Source organism: Salvia hispanica, chromosome 5, assembly GCF_029641045.1.
Source record: "Salvia hispanica isolate PSC_SH4W2 chromosome 5, Shi_PSC_v1, whole genome shotgun sequence".
Taxonomy (NCBI): domain Eukaryota; kingdom Viridiplantae; phylum Streptophyta; class Magnoliopsida; order Lamiales; family Lamiaceae; genus Salvia; species Salvia hispanica.
Window position 1 is genome coordinate 20,589,538 of NC_142696.1, and position 27,825 is coordinate 20,617,362.

Here is a 27,825-nt window from a genome sequence, read left to right on the forward strand (position 1 = left end):
TTCTTTTAATTGTCATCTTGTCGTTCGCGATAATAAATTAATATAGTATTATAATAAGAGTCATATTATGTTAAGTTTGCATTGTAATAATAGTCTTATTTCATTTTTACCATAAATAATAAGTATGTCTTACATTCCACTAACTTATTCCTTTCATATTTTATTGTAAAACTAATATATACGTGAGATTCATATTCCACTTACTTATTCAACTCACTTTATTTTATATTCTATAACTAAATAAATATTCCAAGACAAAAGGAGTAAAAGAAAGTGATAGATTTGGACGATTCCATACCCTAAAATATTGTAGTACTACAAAAATGGTAAACCATACAAACAATCTACTAATGTTTGCATGATTTTCGTTTTCTCGGCATCTCTTGGTTATATGATGTAACTTCCGACTACATTTTTGTAATAATAAAGTTTTTTTTATAATGTGAGAATTAATTTGACGAATGGTTAACAAATTATAATTGTGTATCGACGTGAGTATCAAACAAAATTCCGTATGAAAATTATGTACTCCATTCAACTTTTATTTTCTTTCCAATATGCCTATTTTGTATAGCAGTTACTATGAAAATTTTAGCAATTTTGTTGATGAATCTTTTGTTATTTTATACTATATATTATATAATACTTATATAATATTTATATAATACTATATATTTTTAATATATTTTATATAATATGTATTATATATTTTTTATTAATTTTATATTTTATATATATATTTTTTATAAGTGGTATATATAAAATAAAATATATATTATATAAATATATTAATAGGGGAGTGATCAATTGGTAACTCACTCTCTAGTTGCTAACTACAACTAATTTAAGACCATGGGATTTTAGAAATCTAGTGGTCTAAAATTTACCACGTGTAATTTTCGTTTTTATTAATTAAATCGAAAAAGATAAAAAACTATCAAATTAGGGTTTGGGATGAAAATGTCAATATAGTGTTTTGAAAATATCAACACAATGCTTTGAGAATGTCAACACATTGCTTTAAGAATGACATTCTACATGTATTATTGACATATTTTATATGCTATGTTGACATTTGTTGCTGTACGAAAAAATTGAAATTTTTTTTTTAAAAAAAAAAACAAATTTTGATATTGGAACATATGCAAGTGAGATCTCGTTAGAATCTTTATGAAGCTATCTTCAATTTGATATATGTTGTGCGGAAAAATAATTTAAATCGAGAAAATTATATGCATTTTTAAGTTATGGGATTTTTTTCAAAAGTTAATTACAACTAATTTGTTGTAAATTGACCTTGATACCCTTATTATGTTCATTTTTGATGTTATTGACATTCTGTGACTGCTAATCTAGGCCTTTGATTTGAATATCTAAAGGCTATTATTTAATTGTAGTTAGCAATTAAGTATTGAGTTAGCAATATAACACTCCCCTATATTAATATATGTATGTTTTTTTTCGGTTTTTTAAAGTAATCTCAGTTTAGTTCAATTTAGTTTGGTTTTTGAAGTTTGGTTTTTGATATTTCGGGTTCGATTCAGTTTTTCGATTTTGATTCAGTTTAGACAAAAAACCGAACCGAAACCGGATGTTCACCCCCTAGTCCAAACTTCATGTATCAAAAATTAATTTACTTTTGGATTGTACTAATGTGCAAGCTACATTGATTACTTAATCAATCAGCACCATACACATGTTTCGTGTATTAACTTGTAAGAATTAAACAGATCGTAGATAAAATTTGTTGAAATGGTGTTTTTGGATTATAATAATAAAAGTTTAGACTTCGTGAATCACATTAATTTATAAGCATGCTTTAAGATTGATAGGATTTATAAAGTGAAACAAAGTCGTAACTGAAATAATCACTTCGGAGTTTCGAACTTATCCAATTCTTTTTATTTGTTTTTTTTTATAGAAAAGTTCCCCTCCATCATTATCTACCACCATATATTTAATTTCTTAAAAAAAATGTCTTAAATCGTTTTTAATGTTATAATCTATCTTTATATATTTGAACGAATAGCTATTTTTCTTATGTCAACATATACGACTATTCCCTCTATCTCTCATTAATGAGGAAATAATAAACTGCTTGGTGCTTGAAAATTCATTAAAAGTGGATAATTAATAGGAGACGAAGAGAGTAATAAATTACTTGTCGCTTAAAAATTCATTTTTAACTTTTCTAGTTCAATCGATATCAGCCATAGTTATCAAATCCTTAATATCCTTGATGCTTGAAAATTCATTTTTAACTTTTCTAATTCAAATTGATATCAGCCATAGTTATCAAATCCTTAATGTCCTATCACCAATTTATGTACCAACGGAGGTGTATTGTGTTTTCCGCTTCCTTTTTAGTATCTTTAATAATTGTAATCATTAAAAACAAATTATTACAACGGGTATGTTAGGTAAATTAGGTTTCATAGTCGTTCGAAATTACATTGAAGAATCGATCGAAAGAAAAGAAGACATAATGATTCGATGAAAGATAAAAACAATTATGTACTATAGTTGGTTTTATTCGAAACTCCAGTCACATCATCGTAGAATATACTATTAAATTCTTGCGTAGTGCAAATTGAGTCATACATACGTAGACTGAACAATTTGTTATAGTTTTCGGATCACTATGGACAATTTATAGTTTTATACTACTATTGTAGTCCTTGGATCAAAATAAAGCAAGTTGCGTGCTTTACATTCTTCTTTAGGGAGTAATATATTTTCTAAAGTTCTTTACGGAATACGGATACAATTAATTATTCAATATAATATTAATATAATTAAAGGACATTATTCCCAATATAATAAAATTTAATTAATGATTAATTAAATGCATAAATTACACTCTGGTGGTAAAAAATACAAAAGTCTAAACTAAATCATTATGAAATTTGTAAAAAGTAACATTTGGCATAATACGTACAAAGTCAATTTGATGCTTTGGATTCCTAAGACCAGAATGTGGAATAAAATGTGAGAGAAGAAAAATAGAGGGTCAATTTGTGGCATCTGCGTCTCAATAGACAATAGTTATGCCAATAGATAAAACTTAGTCGTGCACCACTCAATTATTTAATTAAGGAATATACGACCAACTAAATTATTCATGAAATATTGGAACTTACGTGAGATGCGTAACGCGTTGATGCCAAATCTTGGTCCGAATTTAGTTAGGTAATACAATAATGCATTGATTATTTCTTGGCATATAATTAAGGAATTTAATGCTTAGACTGATTCAATGGGCCACCTTCCACCCTCCTCTGTAATTTTCGCACCAACTCAGAGAATTGTCTTTTCTTTAAATTTATGAAGAAAATGGTATCGACTGAAAGAAGCATTACGCTCCCACTCTTAATCATGTCGCATCTTATAATTATGATCTAATTTGATAGTCAATTGGCTTTGCTAATAAACACTATTTTAGCTGGTAGACATGCTTTACGTGAACAATAATTTCCTTCTCTTTCTTTCCAATCTGCTTTATGACAATACTCGCATAACTAATGACAATAATTTATAGATAAACACTTTCCTTCAGCAAAAAGTCCAATACTAACATGAAGTATCTATTCAGCCAGAAATCCAATGAACACTTGAAATAGGCCTCAAATGGGATTATCCCTAAAGCAAGCCCAATACTGAATTACAGCTAGAATCACTAAGAATGTTTAATTTTGATTTTGTCACACCAGCCCTCAATTCTGTTAATCAAAAATGAAATTAATGGAACAATTCATATTCATAGTAACATAAAAGCACAACTAATTAAAAGTTCTGATGTCAAATAGATGTTCAAATTCCAACTATGTTAGAAGTAGTAGTAAGAAATAGGTTAGTATACATACAACATTATTGCGACGTTCTGAAAAGTGGAATCTAAGGATGGAACATAATATGCAATCAAGCCCATGTAAAATTGAAAGATTGGCATTTGAAAAAATTATTTTTCTTTCTCTAACACTCATCCTGGACTTGGGATCCATTCTTCAATTGTTCCCAATGTTTAGTTTTTTATGATACCACCTAATATCTATATAGCCTAAATGAAATAGACAACTGATTTAAAAACTCGAGAAACACAATTAGAAATATACTTTGATTACTTGAAAACAAATGGAGGGTAAAGAGTCCATTTCTTAAAAAATATACTAGTACTATACTACTACCTCTATCCCGCATTAACTATCACACTCGTTTTGTAAAAATAATAATAAATAGTTAAAGTCGATAAATAGTAAAATAAGAGACAATAAGGTATAGAGAAAAGTCTTATTTAGAGAGATTAATTTTTTGGATGGAGAAGATTGACAGAATTGTTTTGGTGTGGAAGACTGGTGTGGTGAGGGAGGATTTAAAATTTTTATCAAGGAAAGAGTTGTGGCAACCTCATGGGTGCTAAATTGTTGAAAGCTTATATTTCATTTTCACGCTCCAAGGGCACAAAATGTGATAGACAACTTATTAAAATTAGGGGTAAGAATACGGGTATCCGTGGATACTCGATCCGAAAAAACCCGGTATCCAAACCCGAAAATCATCAAAATGTCTATCCAAAACCCGCCCCGGGTATCCATATCCGACGTATCGGGTATCCAAATACCCGACTCTTTACATGTGTTAATAATTAATAAAAAAAATAAATTTTATATATTAATAGAAATATAGAAATATCTAAATTGACTAATATCTTTAATGTTTCATTTATTTTGTAGTATAAAACTAAAAAAAATGGATCACTTTTATTTTAAAGTATAAGATTATATTTAATGCAAAATGGCTAAACCTAATTTAAAATATGCTTTAAATAATAAATTGGATATTCGGGTAATACCCGATACCCATTCGGGTTATCCAATACCCGATTTATCTAATATTTCAATACCCAATCCCACACCCAATCCCATAAAATTGGATATTGGGTATCCAAATCCGGCGGATATCGGGTCGAGTACGGATAAATCCAATACCCGATATCCGTATTCTCATCCCTAATTAAAATAATAGGGCCAATTAGAGTTAGACAAGTTTGGAAGAGTCTAGGGTTGGAACCCTAGTCCATAAGCGCCGCTCCACCATCTCTCTGTTGCCGTGTTCGTGTACTCCCGAAGCAGTAGTCTCAGTGCGCTACTGCGCGCCGCAGCATTTCCACTCGCCCCGGCGACTCCGCGCTCCGCATAAGCTGCCAAAGCCAACGGCCAAAAGCAGGTAAATTCACTCCCCATCACAAATTAGATATCTTGCGAAATCGCCCCATTAGCAAATCAGACCAAATTTCTCACATCGCATCACAGACAATTCTCCAAACAAGGATTGCCTTTGTGAAAATTTAGGAGTGATGAATCCGTACTTGTAGTGGGCTAAACTTGGAGCTAAACATAAGTTCCGAATCTCAGTATTTAGTTTTAAGCATTAGAGTTTCTGTTTATCCAATCGGTAATCAGATGAGGCTGAATTGGTTCTTGGAAATCAAATTTCACTTTTTTGGAATTCAGATTTCATCTTTTGAGTACATTTTCGACAAACTGTACTGTACTATTATACAATTGAATGACTCTTTGGTGGGAAAATGACCAAACATGGATGCAATTGTCTTTCATATGGATATCGATATAGATGTTAAATCCGTCCAAGGAATACTCATGCTATAGTACCCTTCGTTTAAAGGAGTTCAATGTCTCCTCTATAAAAGACACACACTTTGTGCTATTATTCCACTTTAGCTATTCTTTTGGAGGATGGGGTCGGTGCTTTTTAGTCATGTTATTCATTTTCTAGGGGGTTATCTAACACCACTACAGAGACTTGCCGAATGGGTTACACTTTGAGGCCTGGAGGCCCGGTCCTTAGAAGTTTTGGTGTGCAAGACATGTATATTTCCAAAAGAGTTTGCTTCTCTGTTGTTTAAAGCTATATAGTTGCTCCATGTGATACTTCAAGTTTAGATTTGACGAAGACTTGCCCCCTCCCACTCCCAGATAGCAACCCCCTCATTTCTCTTAATTTTGGCTTGTTGCATGAACATTTATCTGCACTTTGCTGTTATTATGCCCTTCGATTGTTTTTTGTTGTACCTTCATATTGTCTTAGAGACTCATCCTAAAATTGATAGATTGTTGCCACTCTTATTTTCTCTAGTGATGCTTAGTTTTTTTTGTTAGATGGAAATTACAAACACTTGTTATTGTAAGCCTAAAATTTTATGGTTTTTCTCTGGCTGTTTCTCTAAAAAAATCAAGTCATTCTTATATTCCTTCAAATCGCCTGATATGCTCTCATTTGTACCCTTCTATGCTGCAATAACTTGATTCTTGGATAGGCAATTCACTATTTTCTACTGGGAATATATATGATAAAGTTGCATGGAGCTTTGTTAACGTTTGATATTATGCACATAATTACGCTGACCACATCCATTTTAATTTACATTGCTCAGCTGATATATTATGGAGGAAATTGATCAGAATCCTACCGGACTTGAAGAACAACATGAACATGAATATCAACCTAACAACGGAATTGAAAATGAACTTGAATACCAGCCCGGCAATGAACAGGAATACCAACCTGGAAATGAACATGAATACCAACCTGGCAATGAACAGGAATACCAACCTGACAATGAACAGGAATACCAACCTGACAATGAACAAGAATATCAGCCTGATGGGAATCATGAATACCAGCCTCAGAATAAGCATGAATACCAACCCGAGAATGAGCTTGGATACCGGCCTGATAATGATCAAGAATATCAACCTGAAGCTGAACATAACAATGAACAAAAATTTGTGCATGAGTTTTCACATGTACCCGGAGAGGAAGACAAACATGAGATAGAAGATAGTATGCCAGAGAACTTACTCACAGATGAAGAAAAGAACCTTACCAATGAAACTGTTGATGGAGGTGGTGACAGATGGCCAGGATGGCCAGGAGAGAGCGTTTTCAGAATGTTGGTGCCTGCGCAGAAGGTTGGTAGTATAATTGGTCGTAAAGGAGAATACATAAAGAGAACATGTGAAGAGACAAAAGCTCGTATTAAGATCCTTGATGGTCCTCCGGGAACAAGAGAAAGAGCTGTAAGTAAAAAATATGAGTTTGAACATATTGATCTGAAATGTCTATTTATGCTTGTTATGCGTATGATGTTTGTAGTCAGAGACTTGTTCACTTCTTACTTTTTCACTGAGTTCCGTCGTAGCTTTTGGGGATATTGCAATTGCATTAGTTATTTAGTTTGTTTTTTGATATTAATATATGATATTCGCGAGCCTTGCAGCATGATTTGAGTTAGAGTCTAATCATTTGCATTATTATTATAGATGTGTGTGCATGGATATATTTTGTGTTAGGCCATCTCCTTATTCATCATTCTTAATGAGCACTATGTATATGAAATTACGTATATTTTTGGTTTCATGTTAATTGCCTTTTGCATTCAGCTTATTGAGACCTCAGGTCCACATACCCTTGAACTGATTTCTTTATTCTGCACATGTGAATTATATTTGATGACAATGCACAAAGTTAAAAATAATTTGGTTAGATATTGCTTGCTGCATATGTTTGTCGCTAGACTCTAGTGAATCAATGCCTTGGATCCCTAATTTTAGGCATATGTTTTGGGGAGACTTGGTTCAGAGACATGACCTTGCAACAATTAATAATTGACATTACAAGCTCGTGCTGTTCTGCTACTTCAAGTCTTTAGTTGCAGAGTACTCTGGGAGTGTTCATCAAGTGGTACTGGCACAAAAAGCCACTATGACTACATTGGCATGGACTTTGACATTTTGCAGATGTACTCAGAATGAGGTGCATAATACTAGATAATGAACTCCAAATATGTTAAAAGGTCATTAGGATGAAGCTATAATGTGTGAATTCTGCACTGGGATTATCCATAAGCACATGCTATAGTTGTTGATAATCCTTTGAGGGTGCTTTTTATTTGAGGTAGTTACTTTTAAACAAGTTCCTTTGCAAGTTCTTCTTGACTCATGGCCCTAAAGAGAAGATAGAATTTTAAAGTGTTGACAACGTAAATTGGTGTGTGGTGATAGTATGTTATCTATGGGTTACTGTAACGGCCTTTAATCTAGTTACAAGCATACACTTCAATAGCACACGATCTTTTTTCGTAATTTAGTAAATTTGTATCTTATCACTGTGGGCTTTTATTTGTGAATGTATATTATGAGTAGTGAGTTGTGGAGATTTGTTGGTGTTTGTAATGATGAACTAGTTCTAATCTTTTCTATGTGAGGTGGCCACATAAAGACTGAATGAAAGGCTGTGACTTCAACTCATACTGTAACCTGTAATAAACATAGTTACATATCTGTTTCAAAATTGAGGATGTAGGCTCAAGAAAATTTAGGATCATCATGTTGGTAAATTACAAAAAATTGGGGAGGGAACTAGCACGAATGCAGCTGTGGTCCTCCCACTTTCACACAGTGATATAAATGCATGGGTTAAGGGTTTGATAGCATGGTAAGTAGGTGTAAAATAATCTAAATTTGGTTCAAAAGAGTAAGCATGCCTTAATAGACCGTTCAATTGAATTGGTGGAAACAAATGCCGATCATGTCTAACCTAATTAGAATGGTTTTGATTTCAGTTGTGCAAGAAAAAGTTGACACCTGGTGTTGTAACTATTTTGTCAATTTTCTTTTTTATTATTATAGTAACCTAGTTCCTTTCGTATCAGTTATTGTTATTCAAGCTGACCATACGCAGGAAATCTATAACTAGTGTAGATAGCTACAGAACTGTTGATCTATGTCCTAAGTTGAACAAGTTAATTGAAACAAATTTACAAACATACTTCACATCTTGTCTGTTCATTCAGCAAGTTCACCTGTCAAATGATTATTCTTCTTTAAGCTGTCAATAATATTGTTATCGACTATAATGTCCCTGCCAATTTTGTCCACCTATGCAGGGGACTCCTTAGGGTTCTGATGATAAAATTATCTCCACTTCCTACCAAAAAAATTATTGTATTGACCATTCAACGCTTAAATTATGGTGGTTTAATTGTTTCTGCTTTGTTTGCTCTCTATATTTTGCAGTTACTATTGGAAGCATGCTCTCATGGTTAATTGTGATATAAATATTACTTAAATAGGCTTTTTAGGTTGCTTATGCATTCTTATTGTTCTTGGAGTAAATTTCGGTTTATGCCAGAAGTTCACCATACAAACTCTATGCTGATGCCAACCTTTTTTGGGGATAGGTTATGGTATCTGCAAAGGAAGAGCCTAATTCACCTCTGCCTCCTGCTGTAGATGGTCTTCTCAGGGTGCACAAACGTGTTGTGGATGGGCTGGACAATGATTCCACTCATCCACCCGCAGGTGCAGTAGGCAAGGTCTCTACAAGGCTTCTTGTACCAGCTGCTCAAGCAGGAAGTTTAATTGGGAAACAAGGCACTACTGTCAAATCAATTCAAGAAGACTCTACTTGTGTGGTTAGGGTTCTTGGAGCAGGTGTTTCTCTTTGTTAATCGCATCTCATGTTTTATTTGGAATATGAACTGTATGCATGATAGTTCTTCTCTTACCATTTTATTCTTTTCCTCTTTTGTTATACCAATATGTTGCAAAATGGTAATCTAGCTCTTGACTGGTCATAAGAGGCATTTTTTTACTATAAAAAGAACCTGTAAGTAGCTTGGGAAAGATTCAAGTTTTAATATTGGTCTATTCGACATTCGTACATATGAATTATTCAGGCTTTTCTTTTTTCAACTGTACCAAGAGTTAAGTGAGTTAAGTTTTAGCTTTGATGTATGGTTCCTTTTGTAAACACGAAAAACATGAAAATCTAGTATGACTGGTTGTTTTCTATTAACACAGTATCTTTTAGAAGGTTGCGGAATGGCTGGTAATATGTGACCTGATTACGGCTTCTGTATTGCATGTGGGAACTGGTTGCATTTTCATGTCTGCAGACTATCTATTTTGTCTGTGATTTTGATATTTTCTCTTTTGACATAAACAACCATAACCTAGTTCGAGAAATGCTGTGCATTTTTATATCCATTTCCCAGAATTTGCTATTATGTATAGTCTAAGTGGATCAAAGTTTGCCACACCTAGCAGCCATTTTACATGTTAGGAAATAAGAGTGCACTCTATGATTTATCATCTTTTCTACTTTTGGCTATGCTTAGATAGATGTGTTACCCTGATAGTACATTTCGGAATATTTCAGTGCTTGTTTATCTATTGAAGGATATAGACTGATTAGAAGCTTATCAGATAATATTTTATGATGTCTCTGACTATCTGTTAATATATTCTAATATTCACCATACCTATATCAATTACTCATATATTTAGTGCTGGAAAAATTGTTACAGAAGAACTGCCAGTTTTCGCCCTCCAAGATGACAGAATCGTAGAGATAGTTGGTGAGCCTGCAGGCGTTCATAAGGCAATTGAGTTGATTGCATCTCATTTGAGGAAATTTTTAGTAGATCGCAGCATAATTCCGTTAATTGAAATGCAAGTATGTCTGCTATTAAAAGTCCATATGGAATGAAATTTCTATCATTTGAACATAATTTCTGGATCTTACTATCTGATCATTTTGTCAGATGCAAATGCCCAATTCTCATGTGGAACAGCACATGGCGCCAGCTCAGCCTTGGGGTCCCCCGCCTCAATCTTTTCAACCTAATGCACCTTCAGCTCCTGGATTCGGAGCTAGCCCCCGTTTCATGCCTCCACCTAGGCAGTTCGATAATTATTACCCTCCAGTGGACATGCCACCTCCTGAAAAACAACCTCATCAAGGTATATCTGCCTATGGAAGAGACGGCCCAATGCATTCCACATCCAGCCAGCCCGCTCCATCAGTAATCACTCAGGTTATCTTTTTCTCCCATCATTAAAGCTATCTGGTCAATGAAGTGAAACTAGAATCTCGATCAAAGATCAATACCAGTGCCTTTAAAGGCAGAAAGTTGTTTAGATTGGGACCATTCCCTGGCTGTAGTGATCCTTGGCCTCTTGTTGGGAGGCGCTGGAAAATTATTTCCTCGTTACAATTCAGTTCCCATCTGAACTGTCCATATATATGTTGATTTTCCTGAACCAGATATATAATCATTCATCATACCGTAATCATTACTTTCCTACTAAAGGCATTAATGGAAATGATAAATTTGCAGGTCACACAGCAAATGCAAATCCCATTATCTTATGCAGATGCTGTAATTGGTACACAAGGTGCAAATATAAGCTACATTCGTCGGGTTAGTGGTGCCACAGTTACTATACAAGAAACTAGGGGGGCTCCTGGAGAAATGACCGTTGAGATTAGTGGAACTACTTCTCAAGTCCAAACTGCTCAGCAACTGATTCAGGTATTTTCATTATCTAAGCGACATAACTGCTTTATTTTGTGTTAATTTCTTGTCTGCCTACAGAAATCGTTGTGTGTGTTTTTCTAGCTTTACATTGCACATACATGTTTTGTATCCCGTGACATTTCTTGTGCCACAACTTTTTTATGTCTTTCTTAATAGTTTGATTCAGAACGATTCCTGAGAACTTTGATATATTAAGTCGAAATGGTCTCAAGTTTCTATGACCCAAGAATTTTAAACAATGTTTTACGGCAGCTAACCAATGACTTAAGAAAATAAAAAAGAATGAAAAGAGAAACAACAAGAATTGTATAAAGTCTTCTTGTTGTTTCTCTTTTCATTCTTTTTTATTTTCTTAATTTTCCTGCTGCTACTCATCTCTTATCCGCTCACCTGTCTGCCGCAGTACATCTTTCCTTTTTCTTAACTTGATTACTTTCACAGTCCATTATAAATACTCATTTCCTATGTACATCTTTTGGTAGAATTTTATGGCTGAAGCGGCTGCAGGCCAAGCCCAAGCTCAAGCTCAAGCTCAACATGCTTCATCCGCCGATTACAGTTCTTATGCAGCTCATGGATCAGCATACACATCTCAGCCTCCAAATCCCAATCTTTCTGGGCAAAGTGGGGGCTATGGCTCGGTTTATAGCTCCAGTTACGGCTATTGAGTTAGTCACTTCTAAACATCCCCTAGTTTTGAAACTAGCAACCTTAATAAATACTTTTTTAATAGATTTGAAAGTTAAAAATTAGAGAGATGAAACTTGTAGGCATTAGAATTCTGGTAAACCAGTGGAGCATGTTAGTTTTTGTTTTCCCTAATACTTGAACCGTACTTATTCATGTTAAACCAGTGCCACCATGTATTTAATTATTGTATCTCTGTTTGTATTTTTTGCACTGTTGGATATATATGAGACACTTTTAGTTATGCTGCGGCTGCCCCTACTACTAGTTAGTTACTCTCTAGTTTTTTTTACAGTAGTACCATATTTTTTGCTGCTAAGCTACGAGCCTACGATGCTTGTACCTGGGTATTGCTTTCTCAACACTAACAAATTGTCTTTATTTTTTGTAAGAATACATGTCGTTCCTTTTTTTTTATCAGAGGACTCAATTTGCCAGAATATATTTTAAGTAGTATTACTGCAGCGAATTGAAGCCAATGTATATATAATGAAACTGTACGGAATATATCGTACTCTCTCCGGCCCTGAAGAGTATGCACTATTTCCTTTTTCGTCTATCTCCAAAAAGTGAACATTTCAATTTTGGAAACTCTCTCCTCTCTAATGAGGTAGGATTCATTCTCCATTAACAATACTTAAAAACATCTCTCTCTCTCTTACTTTACGAATAATGCCTTAAAACTTGTGCCGAACTCAAAGTTTATACTCTTTGGGAATGGTGAGAGTAATATATACTCTAATCCAAGAAAAGCTAATCTCCGACAATTGAATTGTAAATTTGTAATGTAATGCACTAGAGAATGAGTTATTTGATTATTACATGTTTATATTGATCCATTAGCTTATGAGGTCATTTATATTTTGATTAGTGATTTGTCGATGAAGATAGTTACTAAATACTTATGAGACGAAATACACCACGCAAGGTCACCTTATTGAAATGCTTATCATTATCATGGGCGGTAGGCCAACCTCTCATCCATCATAATACGACTCTACCTATTTAACTTCTCTATAAACGTGACACCCTAAAAAATACTACTACTCCTAAATCGTTCGATTTTTAAATTGTACAGTACAAACTAAAATTCAAAGAATAATATAGAGATGTCGAATTTAATTTGTACGAGTCTTTATTAATTGACAATATTATTAGAAATTTGTAAAAACACTTTTAAACAATTATTTTAAATTTGATCACAACTGTATGTCAAAATCCAGCCTAGCTACAACTGCAGCATGAAGAACAAGAAGGGCATATCTTGGGCAAACAAATTTTAATTTGACTTTCTATGGAAATAATCATTTTCTTTTTTCCTTTCTTCGAATACTAAGGAAAATTTTATCAAATTGAACACATAATCCGCCTAATTTATTTGAAATTAATGTTCTGAGCAGAATGAGTCAATCCGAGTCACACTTTCTATCCAATGTTCACTTGAATTAGTAAATGTGTAATATGGATAAGCAATTAAATTTTAAAAGTCATCACAATTCTTACAGAATAAGGAAAAGAAAATGATCAAATTCAGGATATTCTTACTTGGGATACAAGGTCAAGTAATATGACTTGTTTTCATACTCGTCAAAGTAATCACTTTTTTCTAGTTTAGTTATTATCTTTTGGGGAAAAGAAGTTCCTTCTTAACCAATCCAAATCCAAACAACGCAAACTGTACAAGCAATCCTATTGCCAACCAATAGTTTCTCATTCATATCAAGAAACTACACCTACAAAGCTCATATATATATATATATATGGGTGTAAAATCCATGCATGAGCAAGTCACACACACACACACACACACATACAGTTGATTATAGAGTTCAAGATAAATCTACCACGTTAAGAAGAAACTAGTTGCAGATGAGATGGCAATGAGTCCGAGAGGTGGCGGTGCTGCTGGTTCTAGACGGGGAACAAGACCAGGCGTGGTCCGGTCAGTCTATGAAGATTTCAAGCCGGAGTCTGAATGGCAGCTAGATCATGAATCTCATATTCTCAATATTTATCTTCCTGGTGAGTAAGAGAATCAAGTTGTCAATATATACAGCTAAACACTACACCGGCTAAAAATTGGAGAAAGCTCAAGAATTCACCTTTTCTTTTGCAGGTTTCATGAAGAAGCAGATCAAGGTGAGCATGGAAGGACGGAACACCATTAGGGTTCGCGGGGAACGCCTTGTAGGTGGCAACAAATGGAGTCGCTTTCTGGAGGACTTTCAAGTCCCAGAAAATGGTGAAATGAATTCGGCTCGTGCCAAGTTCCATGGAGGGATACTTAGCATTACAGTCCCAAGAGAGAAAGTTGGTAAAGAAGGCGCTCTTCCTACGAGAAAGCAACCCTCCCCTCAAAAGGAAAGTACTCCAGATGTTAGAGATGTGAATCTAGAAAACATAATTTCCCAAACCGAAAAAAAGGAAAGCAGTGACAGGGATGCACATGATAGAGATGGTGATCAAAGAGGCCGAAGCTTTACTCCAATGAGAAGTACTGGAAATATAACTTCCAAGAATGATGTGAAAAATGAAAGCAGTGAAACAATAGAAAAGCACGTTGCATCAGAGAGACTGGACGACAAAACAAAAGAGAAGGTACACAAGGAGAGCACGCGAAGTTCTGAATTACCTGAGGCCAAGACAATGAAATTGGAGAAAAACGAAGACACAGATATCCCTGATAGGCACACAGACAACAAAGAATCATATGGAGCATCAAAAAAACACAAACACAAGAAGGAGGTGAAAGGGCTCAATCAAGAAAGGCAATTGCTGGTGAATCTGGGGGCGGCTATGCTTGTTATTGTGGCACTCACCGCTTATACCACCTACAACTCCGTATATGCAAAAGATAAAAACTAGATTCTTTATGATTCAGTTTGTATATAACTCAAGATTGTGAGGAACCCAGACAGATAAACGGCACATTGTTTTATGTTACCCACCTATTATACCAAAGAAAAATGGCAAAAGAAATAAAAATCATTTTCCTTATTCAGGTCATACCTCAATCAATATAGATGCACGCTCTTTACACAACCATATCAAAAGGAAACTTACCCCATTACTGTGCACATGGAGATTCCATGGTGTAAGAATATCTGGAGTTTCTGAAAATCAAATACACAAATGCCTGTATCAGGAAGTCTTAACAGCACATGAATCAAAATCTACAAGCATACTCTACCATTAATCAGATATGTAAGAAATACATAAACTCCAACAACCATCAAACTCAACAAAGAGGTACTTTTTGCATTATATCTTCAATGAAAAACCATGAAGATCAATAAATTAGAAGGTCAAGACAACAAACACTGCCATGGCCCTATATGTTCATCCATCACTACACTCCCTAATCACACCGTTCACTCCACAGACACATACATCTAATTCCACAATATATTCTTCTTCTGGATCATGTTAAGACTAGGAAAAATCTATCTAAACACCCTCTACAGTTTTGACGGCACAATGGTATATACCATATGGTTCATTTAAGTCCACCCTATATCATCACTTATGAAAATTGTCGTGCGCCAATGAAGTCATGAGATTCCTTCCAGCAGCCACTGATTTGTCATCAATTAAATTTTCTTCCCAACTCCCAAGTATATTCGTCGGGGTAGTATCTTTACACATAACCCTGTTGATGTCAAGAGTGTCCCATTAGAAAGTAGATATAACACCATAAACAAAGTGGACTATAAAACATGGATAATCAAGGTTTGGATTCACAATTATTTTCTTCTGCCATGTCCCTAATAATACAAAAAACTAGACAATGGGATCAGGACTATATTACCTCCTTCCCAAGATGAAAAGAAACACAGAAGTAAATATAGAATATAGAACGATTAGACTTATGCCTTAGCTTTTCTTATAGGCTGGAAAATGTCAATATTTTCACAGTAATTCACTTACTTCTGTGTTGTTCTTTTGTCATCCACCAACATACTTATGCATGCTCTGTATTCAGCCCAGAACAAAGAATAAACTAACAAGTATTGTTCAAACTGCACAAAAAAAGCTAAGCACCAGATGTTTGATTTCGTAATGCAAACATCTTCCACATTCAACTGTTATTAAATGAATTCAGAAAGTTACCAATATTGATAAGTCAATTAGAAAACTAGATTCTCGATTTAACTCCTAATGAACTTATATGGAGTGAAAGGCGGAATCACCAAATGCGTTCGACAATATGGATGCATACAAAACCTTCATTTGTCATTCACCATTACAGGTACGAAGTTCAACCTATTTGTGAAACGAGGAAGGAAATTAAGCCTTAAGATTAACAGACCTGAAGATGTGAACAATCTGGAGACTTTATAGTACTAAGGCCCCTCTAGCAATAACGAATATAAATATTTTGTATTCATACTCTCACCTCATTGTACTAATATGGAGTCAACCTCCTACAGCTAAACAAGATAAATGAGAAATTGTGGAAAGAAATTAATAATGTTATTATCAAATCACAACCAAAAGCACTGATATCATTCCACATCCAATTCTTTCATCCGAAAGAAACCAGAGAAATAAAAGGAAACAGAGAAACATAAGTATGAAAGGGAATAAAACAATACTACTAAAGAACCACACCAAGCATCAGTGCAGTGGAACTAGCAAAGTTTATCTAAAAACAACAAGACTGTCTTTCTACAATGGAACTTCCTTTGAACATCAGAATAAAGAGATAAAAGAAATTGCATTAGATAGTAATATATTGGAGCACATTGGATATATATTCTGATGGACATAGCTTCAAATATAAGTGTTGCTGCTTTTTTCTCAAATTTAAGAAGCATCCAGCCTTATGTGGAAGCAGTAGACAATAATTGAAGGTGTGGTGCAGGGCAAGATCTTAAATCCTGATACGAAAATTAACACCCTTCAGAAATACTAAAACTAGAAACTTCAAACTACAAGACATCATACAGCTCCAAGCAAATTACATTATGGTTTTGACTTTGATGGTGGCATCTTAATATCTTCTGTTTCAAAATCCATAAACTTCTCTGAAGGCATCCTCTTTCTTTTTAAGCGCATTCCTCCTGTATCTTCTGCAAAATAATTGCAATCCCTTGAGTGGAAGTGGGGAAGAATAACATTGCAATTGGCTTGGATATACATGATATAAATGAAAAGGCATCAATACTCCATTGCAATGATAACACAAAAAAAAAAAGTAACTGAAGGCAAACTTTAAATTTTCACTCAAATCATTTTTATGAAGTTCTACCGTTTTCTTATATCAAATTGCATTTTATACTTGTGAAGAGTCATTCAAAACTGAACAATCCAAATATAAATAAATGTGGTATTAACAAGGAACACATAGCCACAAAGGGTTTTCCATAACTCCAGGATTATTGGCACAAGAATAATTTCCTCAGGCCTCTTCTGCTTGATATTGCTACAGTCTGTTCTGTAATATAGCACTCCCTCCGTCCACGAAAAATAGTTCCATTTTTCCATTTTAGTCCGTCCACCAAAATCAGTCTCATTTCTATTTATGGAAACTTTCTCATCACTTGTTCTCTTTCTCTCTCCTATTTTACTCACTTTTGTGGACAGAGGGAGTATATATAAACATGTCCATCATTACTAACATATCCATTACTACAAAAGTATTAACATTTGATATAAAAAACAGAAACATTCATAATGATCTCGATGACAGAACAGAACAAATCATATTCAACTGAATTTACACGGAACCCAAAAGCTTACCTTCAAGGGGACTGGATTCATGATTTGTTAGATGACCATTTTGCCCTGCCTCCTCGGAAAAAGGTGATTCAGTCTCACTGATTTCCCCCTCCTTTGAAGTATTTACAACAAGCCCATCTTCCATCTCTGGAACATCAGGACATGGATCAGGGGGTAAGAAGCGTATTTCGTCCTGTGACATGTCTGAATCACTGAAGGCAGAATCTCCCTCAGTGTTCAAAATATCAATGTCTTCATCTTCGTTGATACCTAAATCTTTCACCTGATAACATATTAATGCCTCAGTTAGGAAACAAACAAAAGAAAAACAAAGTGGAAATCAAAGCAATACTCACTTTTTCTGTTTCAGGCACCAAGTCAAACTCATCTTCTCGTTCCACATACTCCTCATTTTCCTCAAGCTCTTTAAAATCAGGAGCAAATGCACTCCAGTTCTCGGTATAATCCTTTGCCCAGATATAAACCAAGCCAGTCAAGGAGACAGAAACAACTACAGGTTTAACAGGATGCCATGTCAGATCTACTAATGCTTCTTTTGGACCCTCAAGAATTTTTACCAGATGCCCAGCCCTGTCCCATATATAGATCTTATGCTCTCCTTTGCTAGCAGAACCTCCAACAACCCACTCCCCATCGCCACTAAAGCATGGTGCTTTCCAGTGCACTCTGGTGATTGAATCCTGAAACTCTCGGAAAAGAGCCAGGGACCTTGAACCTGCAGATTTTAGCTTTTCCTCCTGATCTTGCTCAGCAAACTCATGGCTTGCTTTATCCAGTGCAGCAAGCCCACTTTTGAGGGGCAAAAGGTTTTCATAGATTCTGATGATTCTATCATTTGAGTTTGTCAGAAGATATTGTCCACTTCTGTCAAATACAATATTCTTTATAACTGTACCGCCTGGGACAGAAACTATAGCACGTATTGCAATGCTTGTACTATCAATTATCAGTATCTCTCCTTTAGAATTTCCTACATATACCAAATCGCCATACTTGTTGAAGCATGCAGCAGTAGGTGTAAAGGGAGCTGATCCATCTGAAAATTTATTCCGTAATGGAGGGGTCGCACCATTCCCCGTATCAGATAATGACACAGGAAGCACAATTGTGGTTTCTCTGAGTAAGTCGACGATCATGGGGGCTGATGAAAGAGGACAAGCTAAGCAAGTTGACGGAGTAGATGAACCAGGATGCAAACGTGCATGCAAAGACGTTTGTTTTAAGACAGTTCGAGCTATTCTCTCTCCTCTGACAACATCCCAAAGAATCAATGTCTTATCTGCAGCTGACACCAGTATGCGGTGGCCATACTTGGACCAACAAACACTTGTTATTGCGGCAACGCATTCCTTATCTTTGAATTCTTTAACAATGACTCTGGTTTCAAAATCCCATATGATACAACTTCCGTCAGAGCACCCAGCTGGTCAGAACATAGTAAACAAATAGCAGAGTTAGAATGGTTCTAGCTTGCAATTGAGAACATAGGATAACAAATAGATATGAGGAATCCTTAACGTGCTTCACAACCACAAAGGAAAAAAAGAATAATAAAAAACAGAACAGCCAGGTATTGCTGATTAATTAGGCAAACAGTTACAAGTTTAGTGAGGAGAAGTTTTATTAATGATAAGTAGAATAATTAATTCTGCCTTTTCTCCGTGTCTCACATGGACCAAAAAGTGCGACCAACAACCAAATCAATGCATGTCTTGCATCATAGGGAACAAGCTATATGTATTTTATCGCATCTTATTCTTCAAGAACTAACTATTATGTTTTTTTCCTGTATGATATAGGAATAGTACGGGTGGGTCTTCGGTTCAAATCCATAACAGTTTAATCCAGCAATGCATAGGTTATTGCACACTGGTAAGAAAAACAAAATATCTACAGAACATATTCGTTGTGATTTGGATCTTCCCACATTTTCATGGCACAACCATTAACTTCCTGTAATGCTACACCCTACACTCCTCTCTATCAAAATCTCCATTTTCAGCCCCAGGTGTCTTTCACAAAAGCGTGTCAAGAAGTCCTTTTTTTTTTTAAAACTATGAATGAATCATACTAATCTTATGGGCACATTACATGAGGGAACTTGGCACAGTTCATCGAAAAACCTAAGAAAATGCCTTACATTTAGAAACAGAAATTGTGGAAGATATCAAAACATCAAGACCGGACCGGGACAGCCAGTCCCGGAAGTATACAATACACTCATGTGCTAAAATCAAGTCAAAGAGCTCGAATTTCCACAAACAGTGGATGAGAGAACAAGTCCAAATGCTTGCCAAGCATTCTGTCTCCATTCATCCACCGTCAGAATATAATGCAAGTAAAGTAACGAGCTGCTCAGAAACCCTACTTAGCTACATTGTCGATAGTAAACATACAACAACAAGAACCAAAAAAAAGAGAACTGCAATTAAGATATAGAAAATCACAGCAAAATTATACCAGCAAGAAGGTTTCCACGGCGATTAAAGGCGACACATTTCATAACTCCGTGCTCCAAATACTCCTCTATCACTTCAGGGAAGTCACCCTGTAGCGGGTCTGCATGCATCCCGAAAACAAAGTTTGTAAAACAGCAAAAAGGAAGAAAAGGGGCTCGGAGAAGATGAAGTAATCTATACATTAAATTGAACGAGAAGCTGATTACCAATAATGGTAGCGTTCATAGTGCACCAAAAGCTTCAAATTTGCTTCACAGTTAACCAAATTCACAAATTTCTGAGGCGTAACCACAACTTTAACTCGAACCCACTGCAGAACAGTATAATTAATCGACGAGAGTGAGCGACTAAAAGGGTTGGAGTGTAGAAATCAGAGTTTCGGTAAATTTTAAGAAATCTGACGTAGATTTAGGGGTTTTTTGTTTGTGCCTTGAACAAATTTTGAGGAATTAAATAGAGCTGCTCAAAACTCAACCAGACGACGGACAACATAGTTTTCAAAAATAATAGGTGTACTAAATCGACAAAATACAAAGAATAATCCTAATGGCATCACAATCTTGTACTCCTATTATAATCTTGTTTTCCCTCTCGACTTGCAACGTTTTGCTTTGTTTAGACAATCTCATAAAGAAAAAAGGTAAATTAAAAATTTCTTTGCACTGTATAAAAATGGTAAAATTACATATTCAAAAAAGTGAGTTACTATTTGCCAAAAAAAAAACGTGAGTTACTATATTATCTTCTTTAAATAATTAATTTTTGTGAAAAAAAGAGTAAATATGTTAAATATTCTTTCAAATTATTTTAAAATCTTTTATTGATATACTCTTAGAACTGGTTTGGATTGCCCGAAACTCCAAGAAAGAGGGTTGTTTCATATAGTTGGGCTGCAAGAGTCATTTTCTGAACGGGCCGCCGAAAGTGCTAGGGCCTCGAGTTAGTTTAAAAAATTCCGCAATTAACTAATCGGGCAAGTAGGCTCAAATAAATTAGTTGTCTCGATTTCCTCACCATGTTAACAACTACAAATGACAAATTTACCCATAATAAGTGCCACATATCTCTCTTCATCAATAGTCATCGACTTCACTATTTTTGTTATCTCAAACCCTAGAAACAAATAAACAAACGGCGAAAGGACAAAAGCTAATTTTTTGGATCCACGCATAATTCTCGTCACTTCAAAATCATCAGTTTACATGTGGTTTTCGATGATTAGTTTTGGATAGAAGTTTCATCATGTGGACAGGAACACATTTTTTTTATTCATGGAACCTTTTAATGATTTTTTAGGTTTTTCCAAAATAAAGTTGGATTCTTTAGGCAAGAGTGTAGTTTTCTAGATAGCCGGAAGGAATTAGGCGATTGAGCTTGTTTTCTTAAGCATGAATATGAATTTCAAAAATTGGGCATTGATTTGTCTATAGTTTGAAGCAATTATTGGATATTATTTGAATGTGGATATATGTGTAGTATGAATCATATATCATCAATTTGTTTGGTTTTAGCATATGAGTCCAATTACAAAGGGGCCTTCGGGTTAAATATAGAGAGACCTATGAGTCCAATTACATAGGGACCTTCGGGTCAAATATAGAGAGACCTATGAGTCCAATTACATAGGGACCTTCGGGTCATAGAGGAATCATGTGCAGACACCAGGCTTGATCCGTCACAGAATAATAAAAAGGAACATGGAGCATATGCATATGAATATGAAATTGATTATTTATATGTTGTGTATTGATTTTGATGATATTTGCTGATAAAAAAATGTGCTTGATGTTTGTGTAATGTGATATTAAAGACATAAATTTATATACATTGAATGGTGGTTCATATACACCACTAATATTTTTACGGATAAAATATCGGTGATGTTTTGGTTGACGTGATTTATACAAATTCCACACATTATCAGGTCGGCGGCTAACACAGTTTGGCAATATTTTCCTTGCATATAGATAAATGTGTAATATATAGAGTGATGAGAGTATAACTACAATTAAGAATGTTTTGAAATATGTACCAATAATGTTGGGTGAGTTTTGAACTCATCTGATATGTGCATTTTAGGTATTTTGACACGTGGATTAATTAATTTAAAATTTTAGATTTTGTTTATCAAAAGAATATACGCCTGAGGGTTGGGGTGTGACAACATGCGAGCTCCAAAACCAGCAGAGACACCTTGGACTTCACCACATGACAACTCATGTGCGTCGTCCAGCCCACATAAGTGGCTAAAAAATCCGTTCAAGTAGGTTGGTGATGCAACCTATTTATCAGCTCTCCTCGGACGACGATATTGATTTGATGAATAGGCTATGTATTTGGACTATGTGTGCTTTAATAAATGTATCTGATCGAGCCTTGTAAAGGGCCTATTAGGACTATGTGCGTTTAATTAATGTATCTGATCGAGCCTGCTAAAGGGCCTATTAGGACTGTGTGTGCAATTCATGTATGTGTATACCCATCTGGGGTTGAATTTGTATGACTCTTATCTTAGAAGCATATTAATATAATTATGTTTGGGATAATAGTAAGTATGTGTATACATGCATATGTCGGTAGAAAAAAAGTGAATTTTTGGCCTCATATTTGGGTAAGTAAGAGGAGAGGTTGGCGCCGCACCCCTCGGAGGTGTGTTGTGCCTGTGCACACCCATCGCTAGAGGTGAGATTTGACATATTTTAAGAAACAATGCAAGTCCTTTGAATTTCTCTTGTTTTGTGTTCTTTCTTTTAGTTTCATTATTAGTGTTTGGATGATGATAAAATTATAATTATATATAACCTCTTATCATCAATCCGTTTAATATCAAATTTTGTGGACTTCATTCTAGTTTCACCATAATTCTTGAACTTCGAATCAACTTAAATGCAATAGCTACTTAAAATGTGAACAAGAAGCCACATCATATTGTTCGAGAATCACACACAACATTCTAGCACAAAAGATGATATCTAAAGCATGGTCAGTTTTACTCAATATTGCCACATGACCGATGCAAAAAATAATCAAGACAACTACTATAGTTTTCCGATGATAAAAACCATGCCAAAAAGATGAAACACTCCTAGAGCAACTAGAGGTAGGGCGATACTTCTCCAGAGCACGCTTCACATATGGCAGACGTGCGCAGCCTGGGAGGCTCATGAAGAAGTCTAGATGCTCAACTTTATTGAGAATGATTTCTCCCTAATCAAATTTTTATTCCATGGACAGCTCTGGAAATGTCCCTAATAGATCAAATACCTCATTCCGTGCTTTGCTAAGGTCGAATTTATAGCCAATGCGCATCGACAAACACTCTAGACGGGCATTTGTAGCTTCATTCATCTTGCCCAAGCGGTCAAGCAAACCATCCATAGTCTCTCCACGCTTCTGCTTTGTTGCCTGAACCACTACCACCAGCAGAAACAATTTAGCACTTTGACATGTGTTGTCCGTAGCGCAATTTGTCGTCGGCTGATTCAAAAGTGGGTCAGTAGCAACAAAATCCTCGAGGCTGGGAGAAGAGCTCACTTGTTCCTTTGAGCAAAACGCATTCACCGCGTCCATAACATCCTCTACCCTGACACCATTAGCTCGATCTTTGCCAAAAATTTCAACCCACTGATCAAAATAAGGCCACGCCTTGTTGTGCAGGAACCGCACATTCGCATCCAGCTGCATAGTATACAAAAATCAACTCAGATCCACCATCAACAATAGAAGTTTAAATTTGGTAACTAATTGCATTAAAAGGGATACTCAACCAGGTAGAATTTACCTTCGCTATTTGTGACAATTGCTCATCATCAAAATCGATCTTGTAGTCACCATTCAAGTTAAAACCGACTCCGCTGCGCCCTAGAATAGTAGTCAGGGAGTTGTAGTTTTTTTTTCAGATTGTAATTTTGGATTGTATGCATGGGGTTCCTTTGATATCAGCACCCGGAAAGCTTTGCTTCATAGCATATTCGAGCTTCATGCCGGATCGAAATCCATTGTCAGCTTTCCACCCACCTGCTACTAGTTCCCTCAGCAAGACGAGAAGAGTAGCCTCCTCACGATCAGACTAGCTCCGACGTGTACGATCTCCCGTCGTCTTCTTGCCATTAAAGAGGTGCAAACTCCCTGTGGATCCCAATAATACAGGCTGTTAAAACCATCAAATATGGAAGCTTTTTTTAGCTAATGGTTGGACTAACCTTGATTCCCTGGTAGAGTGAACCTCGATCGCACGTAGTTAAACATCTCTTTGTCCCTAACCAATTGTATGAAAATAATTTAACACCGGCAAATTATATCTCATTTTGGTTAATTGGAACAAAAAGTATAAATGAAACAAATCGATGAAATATAAACAAACTAGAATGGAAATTCACTTATGCAGTGAGGAGGTTTTGAGGTATAACAAAATGGGAGAACAACTCATCTTAATATATGCATCAAAATTTTTTGCAAAGAATACACAGCAGGAAGAATTGGCGCTACAAATTTTAGTGAATTAGGCACCAAAAAATTTCAAGTTTTGGTCCTTTTTTTATCTTATATAGCCCAAACAACCCAATGTGAAATGATTTCTGCTACTATCAAAAGGCTATTTCTGGGTCCAAGCTTTTTCATGGTATGTCATGGCATAAAATCAAACAGACCCTTACTATGTGAATTTCGAGATATGTGAGCTAGGGTTTGAGAGAATAGAATATAGTGTGAGGGAAATGAGAAATTGTCCTTTAAATCATGAAAATCTTTTGTAAACACTCAATGGTCAACTGAGTTTGCAATAAGGTGAATTTGGGGTCTACTGAACCTTTTATTTATTTATCTATTTGAAAGACGAAGTTAAAAATGAAATAAAAAAGGAACTAATCTTATGATGAGTTGTCTCTTAAAATACACTAGTTTACCATCGCTAGCTTGACGTCCTCCTTAACACGTCAGAAGTTAAGAGACATGTTTTCATTGTCTTCATGACTGCGAATGATACCAACTTACCAATTTTCACAATTTATACTCTCCTTAATCATTCCGGACTCGTTTTGCTGGGATGGAACAGTTAAGGTTCGCTGTTGTAAGTGACCCATCCAGGGGCGGAGCCAGGATTTGATGTAAGGAGGGGCAAAAATATATTTGTAAACATATTTTGTAGTAATGAGAAGGGGCATTTAAAGGAGAATATCAAATAAATTTTCAAATTTGGAGAAAAATACCACTAATATAAACTTTTGAGAAGGGGCAAATGCCCCACCAAATATATACATAGATCCGCCCCTGGACCCATCCCGAAGGGTCACCTGTGTGGAGGGAGAAGCCCTTATTAGTGGGACACGTGCCCCTGCCACATGGCACTCTCTGGCCGTGTGGTGACACTCACTAGCCAGCTGCAAGTAAGCACCGTTTTTGCCATTTTAAAATTTAATTTTTTAAAATTTTGTTCAAATCGGAGAAAAAATAAAAAATTAATAAATCTTTTAACACTATCATTTTTTCTCTTTTTTATTATTTTATTCCTCTGACTCATCATAAAATCATTTAAAATAGCTCATATATCACATACTCCCTCCGTCTCAGATTTATAGTCACATTTAGTTATGACAGAGGTTTTATGGAATTGGTGGAGTGTGTAATTAATGAAGTGAGATGGTGAAGTGTGTAATAAATGAAGTGAGATGGAGGAGTGAGATGGTGGAGTGTGTAATAAATGAAGTGAGATGATGGAATGTGTAATAAATGAAGTAAGTTAGTTGAAGGTGGGTCCCTTTTTGACTTTTTGGTTTTTTATTTTTGTTTTGGTTTATTTTTGTGTTGATAATGACATTTGAGTGTAATTTTAGTGAATAATGGGGTAAAATTTTATGTCCAAATATGAAAAATTCTAAATGTGACTATAAATGTGGGACAGACTTTTATGACAAAATGTGACTATAAAACTGGGACAGAAGGAGTAATTTTTTTCACAATAAAAAACTATCACTTATTTTCTCTCAAAAAATTTCCATTTGTATCAATTCAAGTATGGCTAGAGGCAGACCAAGCCATCACAGTGGCCTACACAGTGCCCCCCCTCAAACTCCATAGATGTTTTAATAGGCATGTTGTTCGCCATCACAGTAGCTGACACTTATCATATGACGCGGTTACAACAAGTGACATATAATCAAGGAATTGAGCTCCTCAAGTAATTTTTTACGTTTTTTTAACTATGCTTTTAAATTATGTATTATCTCCGTCCCCCAAAATTTGCTACACTTTGACCCGACACGGGTTTTAAGAAATGTAATGGAAAGTGAGTTGAAAAAATTGGTGGGATGTGGGTCCTACTTTTAAAGTATTAGTTTTATAATAAAATGTGAGTAGGAATGAGTTAGTGGAATATGGGGTCCACTACCAAAAATGGTAAAAGTGAAGTGTATCAAATTTTTAGGGACGGACCGAAATGGTAATATGTATCAAATTTTCAGGGACAGATGTAGTAATTTTTAATGTAATTTAAAAATTTAGGATACTTAATAATGTATTTTTATTTTTTAGGAATATTTAATGTAATTTTTAGTTTTTTTAATGAAATTTATTATTGAAATGTTGTTTTATTAATTGTCCATTGAATAAAGAATGTGTGTGGTAAAAAGTGGTGTACGACTCCATAAATAGTTAAGGAAATGAGTGGTTAAATGATGATTATTGTGAATGAGACGACGAAGTGCAACTCAGTTGGTAAGATGCTTCCCCTCTAATTAATAAGTTGGGGTCCGAGTTATCAATAAATGAGGAACCATTGTTGATCTCATTATTAAAAAGAAAAAAAAAAGATAGACTACTGTGAATAGGGATGTCAATTCAACCCGAAACCCGTGGGCCGGCCCGAACAACTTGGTAATATGAGCGGGTTAAGGCTGTAATTTTATTACCCGAATACAAAATGGGCTAAATGGGTTGGCCCGAATGGGTTGGCGGGTTAAACGGGTTGGCCCGAACGGGTTGCGGGTCGGCCCGATGGGTTGTGAGTTTTAATTATACTCCCTCCGTCCCCCATTAGGAGTCACACTTTGACCGGGCACAGGTTTTAAGAAATGAAAAGAAAAGTTGGTTTGAAAAAGTTAGTGGAATGTGAGACCCATTTTTTTATATTGGTTTTATAATAAAATGTGAGTGAATTGAGTTAGTGGAATGTGGGATCTACTTACCATTTATTGTAAAATGAAGTGTGACTCTTAATTGGGGACAGACCGAAATGGAAAAGTGTGACTCTTAATAGGGGACGGAGGGAGTAAAATATTAAGTTTTAGGGTTTTTTTTATATTTTTGAATCCTTAATCTTCAATCTACACAATCATTAGTCTTATTTAATCTTCATTGTACACTTTTCCACTCGATCCCACAATATTAGCTTTCAAGTTTCATCTCAACTCATTATTGCACCATCCCATCATCTACCACTAGTGTCTTACCACCACCAAAGCCAATCAAGACAAAATTAAGAACTAACCCATCAAAATCTTAATATATTTATCATTTTAATAATGATTCATGTAAGATATG

General features: G+C 35.2%; 3 protein-coding genes across 6 annotated transcripts; 2 read left to right on the top strand and 1 right to left on the bottom strand.

The window, feature by feature from the left end:
• The first annotated feature begins 5,033 nt into the window (after nt 1–5,033).
• FLK (RNA-binding KH domain-containing protein) lies at nt 5,034–12,332 on the top strand. The gene is made up of 7 exons (XM_048085473.2): nt 5,034–5,223; nt 6,452–7,097; nt 9,260–9,512; nt 10,388–10,536; nt 10,625–10,897; nt 11,201–11,395; nt 11,884–12,332. The coding sequence occupies exons 2-7, from the start codon at nt 6,462–6,464 to the stop codon at nt 12,067–12,069; spliced, it is 1,692 nt and encodes a 563-aa protein (XP_047941430.1). The 5' UTR covers nt 5,034–5,223; nt 6,452–6,461; the 3' UTR covers nt 12,070–12,332.
• Nucleotides 12,333–13,962: 1,630 nt separating this feature from the next.
• Nucleotides 13,963–15,085, top strand: RTM2 (HSP20-like chaperones superfamily protein). The gene is made up of 2 exons (XM_048085559.2): nt 13,963–14,110; nt 14,205–15,085. Exons 1-2 carry the CDS (start codon nt 13,963–13,965, stop codon nt 14,951–14,953), a joined length of 897 nt encoding a protein of 298 aa, XP_047941516.1. The 3' UTR covers nt 14,954–15,085.
• On the bottom strand, nt 14,643–20,898 carry LOC125188613 (protein RBL-like). 4 transcript variants are annotated; one of them, XR_007170764.2, is made up of 8 exons: nt 20,496–20,898; nt 20,291–20,389; nt 18,166–19,253; nt 17,831–18,092; nt 17,053–17,160; nt 15,577–15,737; nt 15,152–15,201; nt 14,643–14,768 (listed from the first exon to the last, which is right to left on the bottom strand). XR_007170764.2 is itself a non-coding variant. In XM_089058916.1 (6 exons), exons 1-5 carry the CDS (start codon nt 20,512–20,514, stop codon nt 17,054–17,056), a joined length of 1,575 nt encoding a protein of 524 aa, XP_088915042.1. In that variant the 5' UTR covers nt 20,515–20,898; the 3' UTR covers nt 15,258–15,737; nt 17,053. The 4 variants fall into 4 exon arrangements, 2 of the variants coding, with proteins under 2 accessions (XP_088915042.1, XP_047941515.1); XR_016130682.1 differs by lacking the exon at nt 14,643–14,768 and having other exon boundaries at nt 15,074–15,201; XM_089058916.1 differs by lacking the exons at nt 14,643–14,768; nt 15,152–15,201 and having other exon boundaries at nt 15,258–15,737.
• Nucleotides 20,899–27,825: the final 6,927 nt, after the last annotated feature.